Genomic DNA, 19228 nt, shown 5'->3' on the forward strand with positions numbered 1-19228 from the left:
AAATCAAATGGGCAGGCGCATGGCACTGTGCTCTCAGGCTTCCTCTACCTGCTGAAATTAGAGGGACAGATTCCCCATTACAGACTGCTAGGTACATAGCCAAGTGACAAGGGCTGGCACTAAGGCAGTTGCCAAATCAGTTTTGCCCACAAATTCTTGCTGCTTCAGTCGCTTCCAGCCTCCACCACAACCCTCTCAAACTCAGCTCTTTTTTTTCCAGCCGCAGCGTGCCAGAGCACAGTTCCTCCACCGCCCTCAAACAACAACTCCTGGCGCTAGGCCCTGGCATGAACCAACTCCCAAACCAATGACCCTTCTCCTTCCCCCTCACACACGAACCCAACCCTGACATGGCCGTGCCATTGCTCCTCCCAGTTTCCCAGAGACGCGGAGGCCTACCCAAAGGCTGCTGAGGCACCCCTTCTTTCTCCTCATTTTGGCTGCTCTAGCAGGAGGTGGTGGGGAAGCACATAAGGGGATGGAGGGGCCTCCCCATTGCCCTGGCACCAAGGGACAGTGGGGGCAGCATGGCTGCCAGCCTGTGGATGGGAAACAAAAACGAGAGAAGGGTTCGCAGGGCGTGCAGGGGGAAGAGAGGAAGGGAGGGAGGAAGGTGCAGGGAGCAGTTCTGGCACCTTTTTTGCCTATAAAAAATCCTGCTTATACCTAGTGGGAAACGGGGCTGAATCACCTTTCACCCTATTTCAGCTATTCAGTTAGTCCTGTGGTTCAGCGACCATGAAACAGCAACCAACCTTGAGGTCACCCCCACTAGTAAGTTTCCCTGTGTGAAGGAAGTACTTTTTGTTCTCTGGCTTACCATATCCCTGGCACACCACTGCCTTTTTTCTTTCCAGGTCCCTGATGGCATTGGTGAGTGAGAAGAGCCAAATCAAGGCCTATACAGTGGTACCTTGGGTTACATACGCTTCAGGTTACATACGCTTCAGGTTACAGACTCCGCTAACCCAGAAATATTGCCTCAGGTTAAGAACCTTGCTTCAGGATGCGAACAGAAATTGTGCTCCGGCGGCACGAGGCCCCATTAGCTAAAGTGGTGCTTCAGGTTAAGAACAGTTTCAGGTTAAGAACAGACCTCCGGAACGAATTAAGTACGTAACTCAAGGTACCACTGTATATGTACTGCTGAATTACTTTTACTAATTCATTTCTGCTTGGTCAGCGAGGCTTTACGATTCATTCACACAGTCCTAGACACTTGGGGTGTTCTACACAACAGCGGCACATCTGATTGCCAATAAAAAGATTACTTAAAAATACGCATTTTGGCAAACATCTGCATTGTTCCAGTCCTGCTTGGTGCTCCTGGTAGTCTCTGTTTTCCTTCTCCTCCTCCTCCTTCACTCTCACAGACTTGGCCTAATTTAACCACACTACCATCAACTCCAGCTGGCTGCAGCAACACCTCTGATTTTGTTCACAGGTGTCCCCAGTGTCATGGGTGTCCCCAAAGGACGTGCAGTGACATCCTTAGCTGTGTGATGTGGCTCATAGCAGCCAGTAAGATTGTGAGCAGTGGGGGCAAATGATAGAAAGAAAGGGGGGGAAGGGGAAGGGAAAACAGCACTGGTTAACAGAACTGAAACAATGCAAACGTGCTTTCAACATGGACCTAAAATCACTGGTGTAGGAAGTCATTTTCTGGCACTTTTTAAAATCAAACAAGGTAAGTAGTTTCAGCTCCCCCTTTTTTAAAAAAAGCAAAACCTTCATGGAGGGAGAAATTTCCTCACATGCCTCCTTTCCATTCCATCTCTTCCCGACACTTACTAGAGACCTGTGGAAAGGGGTGGTGAGTAGGGTGACACAAAGCAGAGAGGGTGTGTGTAGCTGTGTGAGCGAGTGTGTGTCTATGTGTGCAAGAGAGAAAAGGCCAGGATCAAAGGGACCTCCCCTTCTAATTTGGAATTTTTACATATTTCTGAAGCAGCGTTTTCATGCAGATAGTTCTTATTACACAATGAAGCTGGAATTCAGTAGCCCAACTACATTATATAATGTGTCTTGTCTGTGCAATTTCCAGCGAAGATTATTTGTGGCACTCTAACAGGCTATACTGTCTTCTTTTGTGATATTGGAGGGGCCCTACCCTGTTCCCACTGACTGCACTGAGAGCAGGTTCAAAACCTGGTGTTGTTTATTGGATTCCCCCCGCCCCCATGCACACACACCTGGAAAAATGCTGCTGTGCTCACTTATACCTAGTGGTGGATTTGCTTGTCTCAAAGTTTGTCTTGCATTTAAGTATTCTAGCAGCCTAAGTTAAAATAAACAAGCACCAGACCCAAAAATCCTTCAGTCTTCAGTGTTCCGTGGCAGCATTAGGAGTATTCTGTCCCAAGCCAGATTTCGCAAGCATTTCCAGTCCAACCTTCCCAGCACTCACAGTTTCCACAGCTACATATACCATTTCCTGGAACAAAACAACACAGGCAATAATTATCCATAATTGAAATGTACTTCATTAAACATGTGTTGCTCTGCAAACGTCGCAAACCATCAAACAGCTTTATTTCCCCCTGTACATATTTTCTCTTGCTGGACAGAACTCGCTTTGCAATTTGATTAAGTCGTCACCAAAAAAAAAAGGCTGCTAAACAGTTTGCCATCAAGAAGACACTGAAGGTTACAATTAAACCATCAGTGTTTACAGCCAGCTGCCTCTGTGCTGCTTAGCTCTAGTCTTTGTGCTGCAGTTCAAGGTACAAAAGAAAATGGGCATCTTCATCTTTTGATCCTCTGGAGACGCTTTAGCTATGCTTTATCCAAATCCAGATCCCTTTCCTTGCATGCTTCTTTCAAGGCAACCAAGTGTGTATAATACTAGGGCACTGGCAGAATTCAGGACTCAAAAGTCAGGTTTGGGATGGAATGCTTGCCCCCAAACTCATGCCTGCCATTCACAGCCCTAACTCATGCCCCTGAACACTGTATCCTTCCTCTGCACCAGTGAACAACCTGTGAACTATGCTTTAACTATTCCATCTTACAGAAACTTTTGTGTCCAATTTGCTAGGGTGGCCATGTGTCCAACTCAGGGCTTTTGTTTCTCTCTCTCTCTCTCTTTGCTGCCTGTGGCAGCCATTTTGTGCTGACGCCTGCAGTGCTTCTATCAACACCTCGTGTTTTTCTTTAGCAAAAAATGAACTGGTCCTACTTGACATTTGAAGACATCCTCTATTTAGAGGTCAGTCCAGCAAAGAGCCGTAAGAAAGGGGAGCAGAACTATTAGCACCTGGAGCAGGTCATCTGGTTGCAGAGTTCCCTGCTATATGTTTTTAAACAATAAACCTGGAAGCCTTTGGCACCACAAGGGCATCTCAAAGTGCCATATGAGCCACCATGAAGAGATTGCATATGTCAAGGTAAATCAGGGATGGGGAACCTGTGGCCTTCCAGATGTTGTTGAGTCACAGATCCTATCACCCCCTAATTGCTGCCTGTGGCTGATAGGAATTGGAGTCCAATCACCTTTCCATATCCCTGGGTTAGATTATCAAAAGCAAGTACTGTAAGTCTTTGTTTAGCTGTTTGTTCCCTACATTCGCCTGCCGTTTCAAGGTCAAAACCTGTTGCAGCAACAGAGCGTTTGTCCTCCAAAGTACGTATGTTCCTGGCAAAAAAGGAGAGGTCTAATGTCACTAGACATCCCCCTCCTACCTTGTCTCTTGATAGCTACTGTTGCCTATTTGGCATTCGCTGTCTGCGCTTCTTGGGCAGAAGACAGATGGGCAGACCTTTAATTGCCAGCCATCATGTCAGGAGAAAAGTTGTCAGGCTCCTTGACATCCTCATGGAAAGCATCCAGACATCAGGCCAGACTGCAAGATGCATGGCTGTTGGCTAAAATGTGCTGTTCTGCCACTGTCCAGTAAACACACACGTGCTTCCCTGATGTTCTAGAATCATGGAATTGTGGAGCTGGGAGGGACACCCTGAAATGCAGGGAACTCAACTAAAGAAGTACATTTCATATTGCGTTATGTATTCTCCAATAACTGGGCAAGTCAGTCAGAGAAATTAAAGGGTGTTTCCCCCAGCCTTTTCCCAAGATGAAAAATGTAGCTTTCTTTCAAAACACTAAACTAAGGTTAATCCCAATATAGCAGTTTCAGTGCAATATCACATCTTCAGCAGCAGTGCAGGAGCTCTGCTATCCATCAGGATAAGTCAGCTTCAGCTATTAAAAAGAGCATTATGGGATGGGAAATGTGCCCTCCAGCACTCCAGCTACATAGAGCTTTCAACAAACTTTTGTACAGATTTGCTTCTCACTGTCACCATGGATTGCTCCCCACCCCCCAAAAAAGCTCATGTTTTATTAAATGACAAAATACTGTGTTTTGAGAGCATGGGAAATAGGATGTAGCTGTAGTGTGTGTGGCCTGTTTCTTTAAGAGGTGTACCTGTCATTAAACAAACTCCCCTCCCTTGCTGTCAGTGACAGTTTTCTAACAACAAGCCCTAGGGGAGTGTGCATATAAGTGCACATATCGCTGAAAATAAGGCGGGGAAGATGGTTGGGGAAATAGCTTGCAAAAATGTGTATGTTAGGCAAAATGGCACACAAAAGATATGTAATATTAGGAAAAATGAACACTAAATTGCCAACCAGTTTTCATTATAGATATCCAAATATATTGTGAACTGATGCTGAAATGTGGCAAACTGCCTGCAATGCAGGAATATGCAGCTGTCCCATATGGGAATCGAACCTGTAAGCTTGGCGTTATCAGTGCCACACTCTAACCAACTGAGCTATCTAGCTGTCTTCTTGACCTTCCCAAACCAGGAGAAAGGTTTCCTCCTGTTCATTTGGAACTATAAGCTTTGTAGGCAACCCAACTGGGTTGCTTTGTCTCTCACAGTGTGGTCAAAAGTGCATATGTTGGTGGGTGGGAGGCTGTTGGGTGGAGAGTTGCACCATTTTGGGTGGCAGAGGCTGGCACACCAGATAAACTCTTTCAGTCTCTGCTATCCTACGTGCTTAAAGAGGAGTTGGCAGGGCGATTGTGCCACACCTGTGCAAACAAGGCCATCGTGTTTGTCACAGTCTCTGTCGTCGCATTCGCAGAATTCCCCTGTGATGTACCATTCCTGGGGCGAACAGATGCACTTTCCGCAGTGACAAGAACCTGAAAGCACACAAAAAAATCATTACTAGCACTTACAGAACAGTGGAGCTTTACCCGTCGGGCCTGAAACATCTTGGGCGCACAATCAGTGCCTATTAATAAGCAATTGTCTACAAGGAGATAATCAAGATAAAAGCCCATTGAAGAGAAGAATGCTATAGAGGTGTGCTTTGACTTGAAGAGTTTTCTATAAGGCCCTGTAGTGATTTCTCTCCATACCTCCTTCACCTCCTTCCATTTTGTTTTAATCAGGAGTTACTCTGAAGAGGGAGATGCTTTCGCTTTCCGCCAGAGCTCTAAAATCAAGGCTACTGTTTCCCAGTGGGACAAAGCAGTGTGTGATTTATTAATTAATTAATTTGGCTAAGGTAACAAGGCAAGAAGGGACAGGAGAGATATTCCTTGAGGGCACTGAAGCCACTAAATCCAATCAGGGATTTTTTAAAACAACAACAACAATGCAGTAGGAAGAATAAGCTACACAGCCGTTTATTATCTGCTGGCTGTGGGGGAAGCAGAGCATGCCACAAACACGACCTGCTTTCCTTTCTAAGGAAAAGGCTTTTGTTTCTCCAGCCCACGGGTCATATTGGGTGCCCCACTCAAACAGCGGAGAAGAGGAGAACTCGAGCACTTGTGTCAATGAGGGATGTCTAACTAACCCCATGACGTATAAAATTGTGGCACAATCCCACTACAAAAAGAAACACTTTCAAGACCTACTGATTTCAGTGGGGAAAATGAACCAATTCTCTCTTTCTCTGGAATGAATGGGAGTTGTGGGTGAGTTTAATCCTGGATAGATTGTGTGTGCTGGCTTAAGTAGGAGCAGTTGCAACTCTCTTTTTGCCTTGCACGTCTTCCCTGTTTCATAAGGTGATGGTTACTGGGTTATTATTATTCATCCAGAAGATCCGTCCTAGCATCCAGGGGTTGGATCTTAGAATCATAGAGCTGGAAGGAATCCTGAAGGTCATCTAGTCCAACCCTCTGCAATGCAGGAATCTCAGGGGCTACTGGCACTTTCTGCCTCTGATGAGTTTAGGCTCAGCCAAACTGGGCTGGTGTCCCTGTTCCGCCATCAACTTCACTGGCATACCGAGTTGTGTTTTTGTGTGCGGACAATGTGTCTTTTCAACCACAATGCTCCACCACCAGGAATCGCAGCTGGAGGTGCCGGCAACGCTAATGTGAAGAATCAGCTGTTGAAATAAATTCTTCAAAAATAAATCTTTCAGGCAGAAACCTGGAAACGCAGCCAGAAATTAAGCTGAGCCTGTAGCTGCCAGATGTTTTAAGATTTCATTATTATTTTTTAAGAAAAGTGTTTTGCACAAAATGCAAAGCTCCATTAACAGCTTGATCTTCAGACATGTTCACCAGCCTATAATTGCTCGATGTGGTACCATAACAACCGCCCTAGAACAAATGTAATAAAATGGCCTTAAAGGCTAATCATTTCTTAGAATAAGGTGCGTGTCCTCTTCTGCGCTAAGAGCGAGCCAGTGAAGGATTAGTTGGGTTAAGAATGGCAGCCTAGCATCAGGCTTTCATACTCTGAAAAAAGGCATAATATTGTTTCCCCAGGCAGCTAACCATCAAACTTCCTTTGTTTAATCACAGTGCATACAAGGTGCAGGATACTGCAGCTAAAGTGGCTTTTTCCACAGCTCCCATCATCCTTGATTGTTGGCCATCCTGGTTGGGGCTGATGAGAGATGAACCCCACAACCTCTGTAGTGTGTTTAATACCCCATATTCCATGATGCCCGTTGCCTATTGAGACAGGTAAGAAGGAAGACAAGAAGCCAAAGCGAATGAAAGGCAAACCCACCAAATTCTATTCTTTCCCCCTTTCTCTTTCACGCCAAGTTCTACAAGCAAGTAGTTAAGTATACCAGTATATATTCTGCAATGACAAATAGTTTGCAATTAAACCCAGAGAGGAAAAATAATTTAATGTATACCTAAAACTGCCTAATTCTCCACCACAAAACACACACACACAAACCATTCCACTGCTGGAGTGGAATGTGAAAACAATGCGCAATGTGAAAAAGGTGTGCAGTCTGGGAGTCATTTTGGACTCACAGCTGTCCGTGGAGGAGCAGGTCAATTCTGTGTCCAGGGCAGCTGTTTACCAGCTCCATCTGGTACACAGGCTGAGACTCTGCCCACGGACTGTCTCGCCAGAGAGGTGCATGCTCTAGTTATCTCTCGCTTGGACTACCGCAATGCACTCTATATGGGGCTACCTTTGAAGGTGACCCAGAAACTACAACTAATCCAGAATGTGGAAGCTAGACTGGTGACTGGGAGCAGCTGCCGAGACCACATAACACCAGTCTTGAAAGATCTACATTGGCTCCCAGTACGTTTCCGAGCACAATTCAAAGTGTTGGTGCTGACCTTTAAAGACTTAAATAGCCTTGGTCTAGTATACCTGAAGGAGCTTCTCCACCCCCATCGGCCCAGCTCTGAGGGCCTTCTGGCGGTTCCCTCACTACAAGAAGTCAAGTTACAGGGAACCAGGCAGAGGGCCTTCTCGGTAGTGGCACCCGCCCTGTGGAACGCCCTCCCCACCAGATGTCAAAGAGAAAAACAACTAGCAGACTTTTAGAAGACATCTGAAGGCAGCCCTGTTTAGGGAAGCTTTTAATGTTTAACAGACTATTGTATTTTAATATTTTGTTGGAAGCCGCCCAGAGTGACTGGGGAAACCCAGCCAGATGGGCGGGGTATAAATAATAAATTATTATATTACTATTATAATGAAGAACTTGTGCAGTTTTTCCTCATTCAGCATTTTGCCTAAGAGGGGAATTTCCTTACTTTTATTTTCAGTTGCTCAGCTGAATACACAGTAGCTAAGCAGAAATCGGATTTAAAGATGGTGGCTCAGTCTTGGCTCTGTGGAAGTTTCATTTACAATTACTGTTCCACCTTGCCAGAAGAACCCATCACACTTCTGTACACCAGGGATGGAGGTCCTATGGATCTTCAAGTGCTGTGGGACTCCAACCTCCATCATTTTCCAGCTAGCATGGCCAATGGCCAGGGATGATAAGGGCTGGGGTCCAGAAACATCCAAAGGGCCAAAGGTTTCTGCATTCCTGGCTCCAGACAACATCAGGCGAACCCTGCAGTGCAGCAATATCTCTCTCAGCTACATTCTACATTGACCAATGCTCAGAACCAGTATCCCTGTGAGAGCCATGTCCCTCCATCCCCGCCTTGTGATGATGGTAGCAGCCATACCTCTGCTCACCATGGCTAGAAGCAAGGAACTCAAACAGGAGGCCACTGTGCTAGGTTTTTGAAGTTTTCAACATAGCACGATGGGGCCCAGCTGCCACAGTGGTGGCAAACATCCCACGGGACTAGTGTCAGCCCTTTATATGAGCCTCTCAGTAGCAATCTGCATCCTAGCCCATGCGCAGAACCTGATTTTTTGCCTATTGCTGAAAACCAGAGTAGTGGGACACAGACATTCTGCTCACTGTGACAAAGGCAGGCGATGACTTGATCATGAACTTGAAAGTGTCCCACATTGGCACACGGGAAATTAAGAAAGCGCTGTCATGGGCAGTGCACCTGGCATTTGAAAAGGCCATTTGCAGTATTAGAAAAGCGAGATACTAAATACATGTAGATGAATCCTGAGAGACAGAGGTTTGTTTTTTAAAAAAATAAATAAATAAAACAAGAACCAAAGAATCACATCCTACACAATTTTAGAAGATTATTTAACTCTCTTTCCAACCCAGAGGGCTTCAGTCACCACTGAGCCAGTCTTTTCTTAAAATGTCTGCATTTGGTACAAATTTCATAGGTTCGAAGAAGCAGCCATAATACAGTTTGCAACCGAAAACGAATGGCAATCTAACAAGGTATAAAACCTCTGAAATGAAGGAACCCCCTCAGACTTTGATGGATATGAAAGGAATCGGCAGTCCAAAAGAAAAGAGAAAGAATCTCTTCCCACTCCAGACAAGTTTAGCAAACGTGCACACACACCTGCTGGCAACACTTGGAACATCATGCCAAGATATAATCCCTCATACACAATGGCCTCATATAGATACGTACACCCACAACTATACCTGCAAATGGGACCACACGCTGTTGGTAAACAATGCCTGAAAGGAAAGCTTCTAAATACAGAAGAGAGAACCTCATGACAAGAGTTCTCTGTATTGTAAAATCATTTTGAAAAGCTGTCAAACAGTGAGGGGGCTATGAAAGTTGAGTGCTACAATTTATAACCTGCGGGCTGTGCTTTTTTTAATCTCCCAGAGCATGCCCATACACCGTGGCACTCTGTTTCCCCACACTTACCCTTCCCTGAGCACAATATGCCGTCCGCCGATTCGCAGAAACTTCTGCTCTCGCTTTCCGTCATGTTGCACTTCCTTGGGTGCTGACACAACTTCCCAAACCATCCATCCTTGCAAATGCATCGACCGCAGGAACACATGCCGTGACCTAGAAGGAGAGATGGCGAGGCAGGGAGAAGTTTGTATTTTAAGTTTATTATGAGGGACGGATCCTGCACAGTACATTTTGCTGCCCAGGGTGAGCAAGATCGCAACTTCCTTCTGAAGCTGACCAGCCAAGTACCGTATTTTTTGCTCTATAAGACGCACCAGACCACACGACGCACCTAGTTTTTGGAGGAGGAAAACAAGAAAAAAATATTCTGAATCTCAGAAGCCAGAACAGCAAGAGGGATCGCTGCTCAGTGAAAGTAGGAATCCCTCTTGCTGTTCTGGCTTCTGGGATAGCTGTGCAGCCTGCATTCGCTCCATTAGATGCACAGACATTTCCCCTTACTTTTTAGGAGGGGAAAAGTGAGTCTTATAGAGCAAAAAATACGGTACTTGGATTTTACTTCAGCACTGGCAATGAGGCACCACTCTCCACCACACATTATGGGGCACAGGGCAGTTCACATGGGACTCATATCTTCCAACAAAGGGGGAAAGGCTGAGGGAAGCTCAAAAAGAATGGCTGTGGAAACAGTATTTCATTGGGAATGTATTTCACAAAGAATAGATGGTATTAGGGGAAGGAGGTGGCAATTGGCAGTTGGCAATTGGCATTTGGGAATTGCTTGCTTATGTTAGTGTTCCATCTTGACTGTGAAGGTGAGAGAACTTCATGCGGACATTGTCTGGAGGAGTTTGCAAATGATACTTGTTCAAATGTTGCCAGCCTGACAAGTGAAAGGATTTATTTTCAACTATTTGTGAAAGGCACATTAAAAAAAATTCACAGATAGCTAACAGGAACTGCTACCACTGCCTTCCTCTCACACACCCAGCAATTGCTTTCTGAGGCAGCCACCTCACTCTGCCTAATGGCAGTAACAGCACCGGCATGGGGTCAGAACAGGCTGCGATGGATTCGCGTTCGCCTTGTCAACAAAGGAGAAGCTTCACCTGCTAAATCTCTATGACCAAAGCCTGGTTGGGGCACAGGGAAATGAGCCATGCAAGGAAGTTTTGTGGCAAGCACAGCCCTGAGTCCAAACAACATCCCTGCTTGTCAGACAATGCCATGCCAATAGTACACAGTGCAACGGCCAGAGTTTCCATCCCCAAGGCAAGGCTTAAGCCAGATTTTAAAAAAATGTGTTGGAATGCTGTGCGAAAAGCTCACTTTCCACACTCAATTTGGGAAAGGCCTGTACTTTTCAGAGCTCTCAGGCAGGGCAAAATTCAGCATGTGCAATCACATGAATCACTGCGACTTTGTGACTGAAGAAGACGCATCTGTTGGACATCTGCCTACACCAGACCTCTTATGGTGGGCATGGTATCCCCGAGTATTTGGAAACGCACTGTTCCGTACTTTGAGCACTGCTGTGCACAAAGAGGCCTTGCTGAGTGCAATGTGAATCAGTCCTTCAGCCCTTTGTGAACAGCAGGAAAGGGACTTTGCTAATTTCCATGTTTATATGTCTAGAAGTCTTTGAGCTGTTCTTATTTGTGTACACAGCAGCCTGAAGAACAACTTGTGGAGTCGAGTCACGTTACCCTTTCCAGTCCACTTATTGATTGTTCTTCATACAAAGTTAAGCACTCAATAACTATGGCATGCTGCGTACTTTACGGTGGGCAAACTGGATCTCCTTCTACACTCACCTTCGCAAATATGCATCTGCATACATAAACAGGAACCTGTTTGCAAACGTGTATGTAAGCCTACATGAATATTTAAAGTGGGCACTGGTTTATAATTGGTTGAGGTCTCCAATATGTAATTGCTCCAGGGGTAACCATGACAATCAATCCATAAATCAGGTCCCCACACATAATCTGATCCACCATAGCTGTATCTATATATTTCATGGACAAATATTGTACAAATTGAAAAGATGAGGGAGTGCACACAACCCTTAGTCAGCAAAAGTGTCTCATTTAGCAATGTTAACAGGGTTCAATGTGGACTACAGCAAAGAGAGGGACTACAGCAAAAATGGCCTCAGCCCAGTATACCTGAAGGAGCGTCTTCATCCCCATTGTTCTGCCCGGACACTGAGGTCTAGCTCCAAGGGCCTTCTGGCGGTTCCCTCACTGCCAGATGTGAGGTTACAAGGAACCAGGCAAAGGGCTTTCTTGGTAGTGGCGCCTGCCCTGTGGAACACCCTCCCACCAGATGTCAAGGAAATAAATAACTATCTGACTTTTAGAAGACATCTGAAGGCAGCCCTGTTTCGGGAAGTTTTTAATGTTTGATGTTTTATTGTTTGATGTTTTATTTAATTCTGTTGGGAGTGCCCAGATGGGCGGGGTATGTATAAACAAACAAACAAACAAATTATTATTACTATTATTATTATTAATCTTACAACCTATTTCAGGTGTCATTTACTGAGGAAAGTGCATGCAAACTCCTTTCCCTCTTATGATTCTTACCCTTAAGCTTCACTGTTTCGCCCTCTCTCCATGACCATGCCAATCCAAACCAAAGCCCTATTTAGTGATAATTGTTTCACTACCCTTAAACCTATGAAATATGATTTGAATTTTGTCTCACTGATTTGTGAGCTGGCTACACACAGTTTTTACTCTCTCAGCTTCAGTTATCCAAGAGCATAGAATGGAGATAACAGACCCACCCTCACTGGGCTCTTGTGAGCATCGAAATAAAAATAATTGTTAAATGCATTAAGCACTGAAAGTGAAATTTAAATGATGAATAATATTATTTAGTATTCCTATTTTATTTTTCATCATGGCAAACTCCCCACCCAGAACATTTTTATTCTTTGGGATTTGGATGTTGCACAGATTTCCTTTTGAAACAGCTCACATTTGAAAGCGTTATAATATTCTAAACATGTTCAATACTCCAAGGAGAAGGATGACCTGTGCACTGAAGTCTGCAATCCTAAGCACATTTACTTGGAAATAAGTTCCATTGTAATCAATGGCATTATTTTAAGGGAATGGAACAGACTATTTAGGACATCTCCCCTTTTGACTTCTCTGAGCAGAAGGCTAAAGCATTGGGCCACAGGTCTTGCTGAGAAAGCTCGTTCCTTTCTTCTTCAGATGACAGGCAGCTGCATTTTCAAGTCGCTATAATAAACATGTAAGATCACGGCTGCTTACTCCCTCATCTATCACATTCTTCTCCTTATACCTATCTGGGCCTAGAGTCAGAAAAGAAAGCTATTCATCAATCTCTGCTAGTCAGAGAGGGCAGGTGACCGTTCTTATTCAGATCACCTGCATTGCCATTCACTTTTCCCTCTCTCATTTCAGTAGGCATCTAATCTCCAGACAAAATCCCTGCCTTTCTCCGAGGTCCCTCCAGCTGTAACACTTTCTGCTTTCTCAGGGGGGCCTAAGGCTTCTGTCCTTTGCGGCAAAAATGAGTCTGAAGTTGGTTCCCAATGTAGTGATGCGGAGTGGCATGCACACACTGAATAAGAAAATGAAGTTTCTCTGCCCTGTGCCTTAAAATAAGCTGTGCAATACCTTATCTCGTGCATCTCCATGGGAACCAGGAGACAACTTCAGCCTTGCACAGCAGAAACTTCCTTGGCAAGCAGCACAACTTTCTATGCAAATGGCTTTTCCAAGGCAAATGGCTTTTCCAAGCAGGCATTTTAACAAAGCAAATCTGGCAGGTGGTAAACTGGTGGTAAACATTTTCCAAGAGTAACATGAACCCAGTGTATGCCAGTGAAAAGGGTATTGGCACCTGACTCCTACCTTCATTTCTGTGCCTATTTCCATCTGCAAAAATCCATACTGCAAATCTGAAACACCGCCCTGATTTAGAGTTATGCAATATATGCATTCTGTTTTAATGATAATGCTACCAATAGCAAATTTCGGTTGTGCTAGTTGATTTGGAACTCTTACACACAAACTTGCTTTGCCAAAAAGAAAGAGACTTTTTCCAGTAAGGAAAGTGACAGAGAAATGCAGTGGAAAGTGTGGGGTAAAGCTTGCTGTGATGGTGCAATGTTGTCTCACTTCCCCACAAACAAACCAGGATGAATGTTCAAATGAACAGGTCAACTGAAGCAACCTTATTGAGCCTACGGTTCCTTGAGTCACTCCTCCTCATTTTCTTCCACATGTCAATTTAAGAAACCATCAGGATCCTTTAAAACCAATTATATGGCAATTCTGGACTGTGGTGGGTTGCTCTTTGATCTGCTCCAGAGCCGTATATTTGTTCCCAGTATTCTCCTTACATAACATGTACTTTGGGGCTGCTGGACAGCAGACTTGCAGGAAATCGTTTCATCAGGAGTCTGATCTGATAAAGAGGATGAAGAGTGTGCATTATGCTGGGCACCTTGCTTTAATTTAACAACATACCACTGCAGACGACACCATCTATGTCTTCACATTGCCGATCGTCACACTCGCAGATTTTGCCATATATTTTGGACTCTCCTGGAGGGAAACAAGTGCACTGGCCACATTCACATTTCCCTGTAAGAAAAATAAGCACTCCATCAGTCACATGCAACAATCAGAGCTGCATTGGGTCATTAAGGAAGTGGCAAATAAATATAAAGATCATATTAAAATACAAATGCAATATATTCAAAAGGAGAAATTCTAGAAAGACTGCTACATCAAGGCAGTCCTATTAGGAATAAAGGGAGATACCTTGAAAAGCTCTGGCTGGCTGCCCATTTGGCCAGTATATCATCCACTGGCAGTGGTCTCCAGGGTCTTCCCTATCATGAGCTACCTGGATTAGAAGATGCCCAGGATTAGACACAGAACCTCCCACATCCAAAGCAGGTGCTCAACCACTGAGGTATGGGCCTTCCATGTTAGGAAGGTGTCATGGTACCCACATCTCATGGCTTCTTTCTATACCACTGGAGGACATCTGGAAGCCTGGAGTCTTGTGGGCTCAGTCCACACTGCCATTTCTTCATAAATGTGTAGTCAACAGTGAAGAAGAAAGTACTTCTTCATGCAGAACATGGTTAAACTATGGAATTCACTCCCACAGAAGGCAAGCACAGATTTGACAAATGCATGGCGTATAAGGCAATCAATGGCCACTAGCATCAATGGCTATGGATGGGAGAGAGACCTTGAGCTATCCATCAATCAGGCAATGGCTTCTTTCCACCTGCCTTGCCCCACCCTCCAATCCCCAGGAGCCTTTCCTAGACCATGACCTTGAGAATAGCAGAAGCAGCTGGGGAGAAAACAGAGGAGTTCAGGATATAGATATAGATATAGATATAGATATAGATGATATAGATAGTGTGTCCTTGTTTATCAATTTGATCTTTTTACATGGGTTTGTATGTTTTGTGATATTTTACGCATTGCAATTTGCCATTATCTTTTACTGAGTTTAGCAATTCTTTATTGTAACTGATAAGTGCAAACTGTTTCATTATTACTTGCTGATATTTAATTTTATTGTTTACTATTATATTCAAATGGATTATTGAATATATTTTTTGTTTGACATGAGTTGTTTATTTCAAAGCTATTTTTTTATTGGATCATACTGTTATTAGGTGTGTGAGCTTTGCTGACTTTCGTTGTTTCTTCAGCTTGTCAACCGCCTTGTGTATAGTAATATAGAAAGGCAGTATACAAATTAAAAGTGAAATGAGATGAAATGGTCTATGTTCACTGTCATCATCATCATCATTTTTAATTTGTATACCGCCTTTCTATCTCACAATACTCAAGGCGGTTTACAAGCTGAAGAAACAAAAAATGTACATCTTATAACAATCTAATGCAATACAAAAATGTGATAATAAAACATAACTTTAAAATAGGCAACCTCCATCAAAAAAGTAACATTCAACAATCATTAGAATAGTATAAAATAATAATATCAACATATAAAAGTTAAACAGAAATCCACTCAACAGTTACAATAATATCTAAACTATAATCAATAAAACAACGGCAAGCCACAGTACATCAAACAATACAATACACATTAAGAAGCAGAGGGTAGAGCAAGGCCTTGCCTGATGGAGTCTCTCCCCTCACAGTTCTTCCTCCAGGAACAGCTCACTTATGAGGACTCCTAGGGCCTGAGGGTGGGGCAAGGCAGGTGGAAGGAGGCCTTGCCTGATGGAGTCTCTCCCCTCAGAAGCACGGTGCCCTTGGGTACCAGCTGCTAGGAGCTGCAGCTGGGGAGAGTGCTGTTGAACAAAGGTCCTTCTTGCCAGCTTCCCACAGGCATCAGTGAGAACAGAGTGCTGGGCTAAATGGGCCTCTGGCTTTTCTTATGTTCTTTCTGATCCGGGAAGGCTTTTCTTATGTTTTTCATGGAAGTCAAGGTCAAGGGTTACATAGGGTTCCCATATTGTCTCCCAAGCAGACAGTGTCTGGACTCAGACCTGCGAAATTAGCTTCAGCAAGGTGTCCTTAGAATTGGCTGTGTCACTTTAGACTGAAGGCAAGGGAATCAGTATGCATCCTGAACACAAGTTGCTTGGAACTGCAAGTGGGGACAGTGCTGTCATGTTTGTGCCCTGCTTGTGGGCTATCCAGAAGAAGCATCTGGTTGGCCACAGGATACCAGACTCAATGGGCCTCTGGTCTGATCCAGCAAGGTGCTTCTTGTGTTTATCATCTACCAGTTCTGTTTCCCCACACCGCCCCCCAACCTCCTGCAATGAAGGAATCTCAGCTAAAGCATCCATGGCAAATGGCCACCCAACCTCTGCTTATAGGCCTCCAAGGAAGGAGAGGAGAGGAAGGAGAGGAGATGACGCAGTTTAGACTGTACTGCATCAGAGAGAAAGCACCCCACAGAAAGGTGCCAGAAATTCTTCCAAAGAGCTTACAAGTCAACCAGCCAATACACTCCCATCTTCTATGGATGACATCAACTGTAGAATGTATATTCTACCATGCACCTATTCCAACATTGCATCTAATACACGTTAGTCTGGATGATTCCAAAAGATTCAGAAAAGAAGCAATAAATAAAAACCACAGATAAATTACAGGTCCATATATACACACTAGTCTCTTCTCCCTCACATATTCTTCATAATACCTTCCACAACACCCCCCCCCACAAGTGTGTCTTGTGATCATGACTTTGAGAGTTGGACTTATGTGCAACACAATGCAGTGGCTAAAATTATTATTAGTAATAATTCCTAGTTTACATCTCAGCGAATAACAAAGACTTGAAGCCAATCCACTCAATTGTTTCTTTTTTCTTCTGAAGTGTAGAGTATACTCTATCATTCCCTATAACATTTGTCACTATCTTTTTTTTAAAGAAAAATTCACCTCCTCCCCCATCCTTCACCCCCTCAAAAGTAGCCAATTTGCTTGACAGACGGGCAGGAAAAAAGCTTAGTCGCGTAGCACAGGACTAAATTCCAGGTCGCTCTATTAAAGAGGCTGGCCTACTGGGCCAAAGAAAAGAACCCAGCAACAACAAAACAGGAGAGCCCATTTCCAGGACACAGAGGGAGATAATTTCAGCAGCTGTCCTATTTTATTGAATGTGTCTGCTGTGGAAATAACAGCAGGCCCACACGGCCTGGGCCTTTCCTCTTGCTTTGCCTTGCGATAACCATACTTTCAACGCAAACTTGATCATTTGAGTAATTAGAGGAAATCACAGGGGGAAAATGAAAAAGGGATCAACACTTTCACCAACGCGTTTTTCCCTTCCCCGGAATAATAGGTTTACCATAGCAACCCGGATGCAAGAGGGGGGAAATGAACACCAGAAATATCCTCAGCTCTTTTTAAAAGTACATCACATACAGAAACAATAAAACGTTTGAGGGTGATAGCTGGACTTTTGGCAAGTAAAAGAAGTGCAGATTAAAGGTGAGTAAACTCCTCTCAGCTCAGTTTGGAACTGACTCAGTATTTACAGTGTTTTATTGAGTCAGACCATCAGTTCATCAGTAATGTCTATGCTGAATGTCAGTGGCTTTGCAGGCTATCAGTCAAGAGTCTCTCCAACCCCTGCCAGTAAACTGTGTACCACAGGCTTTCCCAAACTTGGGTCTTCAGCTGTTTTTGGACTACAATTCCCATCATCCCTGAACACTGGGCCTGCTAGCTAGGGATGATGGGAGTTGTAGTCCAATAACAGCTGGAGACCCAAGTTTGGGAAACACTGGATATGTTTCTGCAGTTACCACCTATTAGCAAAAAGGCAAAGGTGTTATTTAGAAAAGTTGTAATTAAGTGTGCTTGGAGGTCTGTGCCTCAGATGCTGGCATGTTGTTCAGAAAAGGATGAATATCCTAGGCACTCTGTAGACTTGCCATAGATATCAAAGTGAGAAAAGTCCATTAGGTTAAGGAACAGAATTCACATACCCCAGGCACGAGAAATGGATTCCACACCAGAAATTTCCTCCTACAAACCCAGGGCCCTGGTACCATTTTTTAAAAGAAGGATCACTAAAACAAAACAGCAATGAAGGTCTAAAAGTATCACACTTTTTCTTCTCTAAGCTCTAAGACCAGGGATGGAGAACCTTTTCTACCCCCAAAGGCTCTCTCTGGCAGTGATCCCTCAGTTGGATCCCCCAGTCGGATGCTCTGAGTGGTTACCGCTAGCGAAAGTTTCATTTTTCACAGAATATAATGCACATAATACATTTGTCATTCTGAAGTATGTTGATTCTGGATCCAAAATATGCTAGACAAATACAAAGGCTCAAAATACTAATCTAAGAGTTTTATTTCTGCAAAAGAAAGAAAACGTTACACTCTTTAGATAGGCCAAAGTTATTATTTCCACCCACAGATGTTCAAGTTGCTTAAGGACACATTGTAAGGACATTGGCATTTTGGCCCATTATTGTATGCACCACATGATGCTATTATGTTGCCATTCACTATTGTCCAGGTTTTGTGTTTTTTTTAACAAATGAGGAAAGCTGCTGAAATGACTGGTGCAAAGAGTTACACTGAATATAACGCTTACCCACAATGCTGGGACCATTAATTACATGTATTTGAACCAATTTGCAGATGCCTACAGAGGATAATAAAAGCTTCTTTGTAAACTGTGAGTTTTGATTTAAATACCGTGTGCTAGAAGTTGAACTACAGTATATAATTTATTGGAATTTCTGCCCCTTTCTACAGCCTGCAAAATGCCAAAGAAAAAGTGAATAATAATAAGTATTCCTACAGAAACACCATAATTTCCTTTACATTCCTATAATGGGCAGATTTTCCGTACTCTTTTTATTCCGAGTTCATACTTTCTCAGCTGCAACAAGGGCCGAAGGGGAAATTTCAGTTTTACATAAAGCATTTGGGGTCAAATTACAACATTGGTCTATTGATCTATACAACAGATCCAAAGCCTGTTGCCACAGTAACAGAGTGCTTTGCAATTTTGAACGTATCCTTGTATTACCCCAATTTTACAGATTGGGAACTAAGACAAAGGCTACCCATTGTTCTAGAGAATATTGTCTCCATATTTGGGTCTTCAGTGCAGTTTATATGGGCACGTATTCAATTTCCATTACAAGTCTGGATGGCAATATCAAATAAATGGCTACACAAAATGAACACACATCTAAATGTTCAGAGGGTGCCATTTTCTAGATCA

General features: G+C 43.8%; 1 protein-coding gene across 1 annotated transcript in view; it reads right to left on the reverse strand.

Annotated features, from left to right (window-relative positions):
- Positions 1-619: 619 nt before the first annotated feature.
- ITGBL1 (integrin subunit beta like 1) overlaps positions 620-19228 on the reverse strand; it is a 132660-nt gene continuing 114051 nt past the window's right edge. The window contains exons 8-11 of the mRNA XM_053384463.1: positions 14000-14116; positions 9495-9641; positions 5043-5156; positions 620-2434 (exon numbers count right to left, since the gene is read on the reverse strand). Of these exons, the coding sequence (XP_053240438.1) occupies positions 2343-2434; positions 5043-5156; positions 9495-9641; positions 14000-14116 (470 nt within the window). The 3' untranslated portion in view covers positions 620-2342. The remainder of the gene's footprint in view (positions 2435-5042; positions 5157-9494; positions 9642-13999; positions 14117-19228) is intronic.

This window comes from Podarcis raffonei, chromosome 4 (assembly GCF_027172205.1).
Source record: "Podarcis raffonei isolate rPodRaf1 chromosome 4, rPodRaf1.pri, whole genome shotgun sequence".
In the NCBI taxonomy this organism is placed as follows: Eukaryota; Metazoa; Chordata; class Lepidosauria; order Squamata; family Lacertidae; genus Podarcis; species Podarcis raffonei.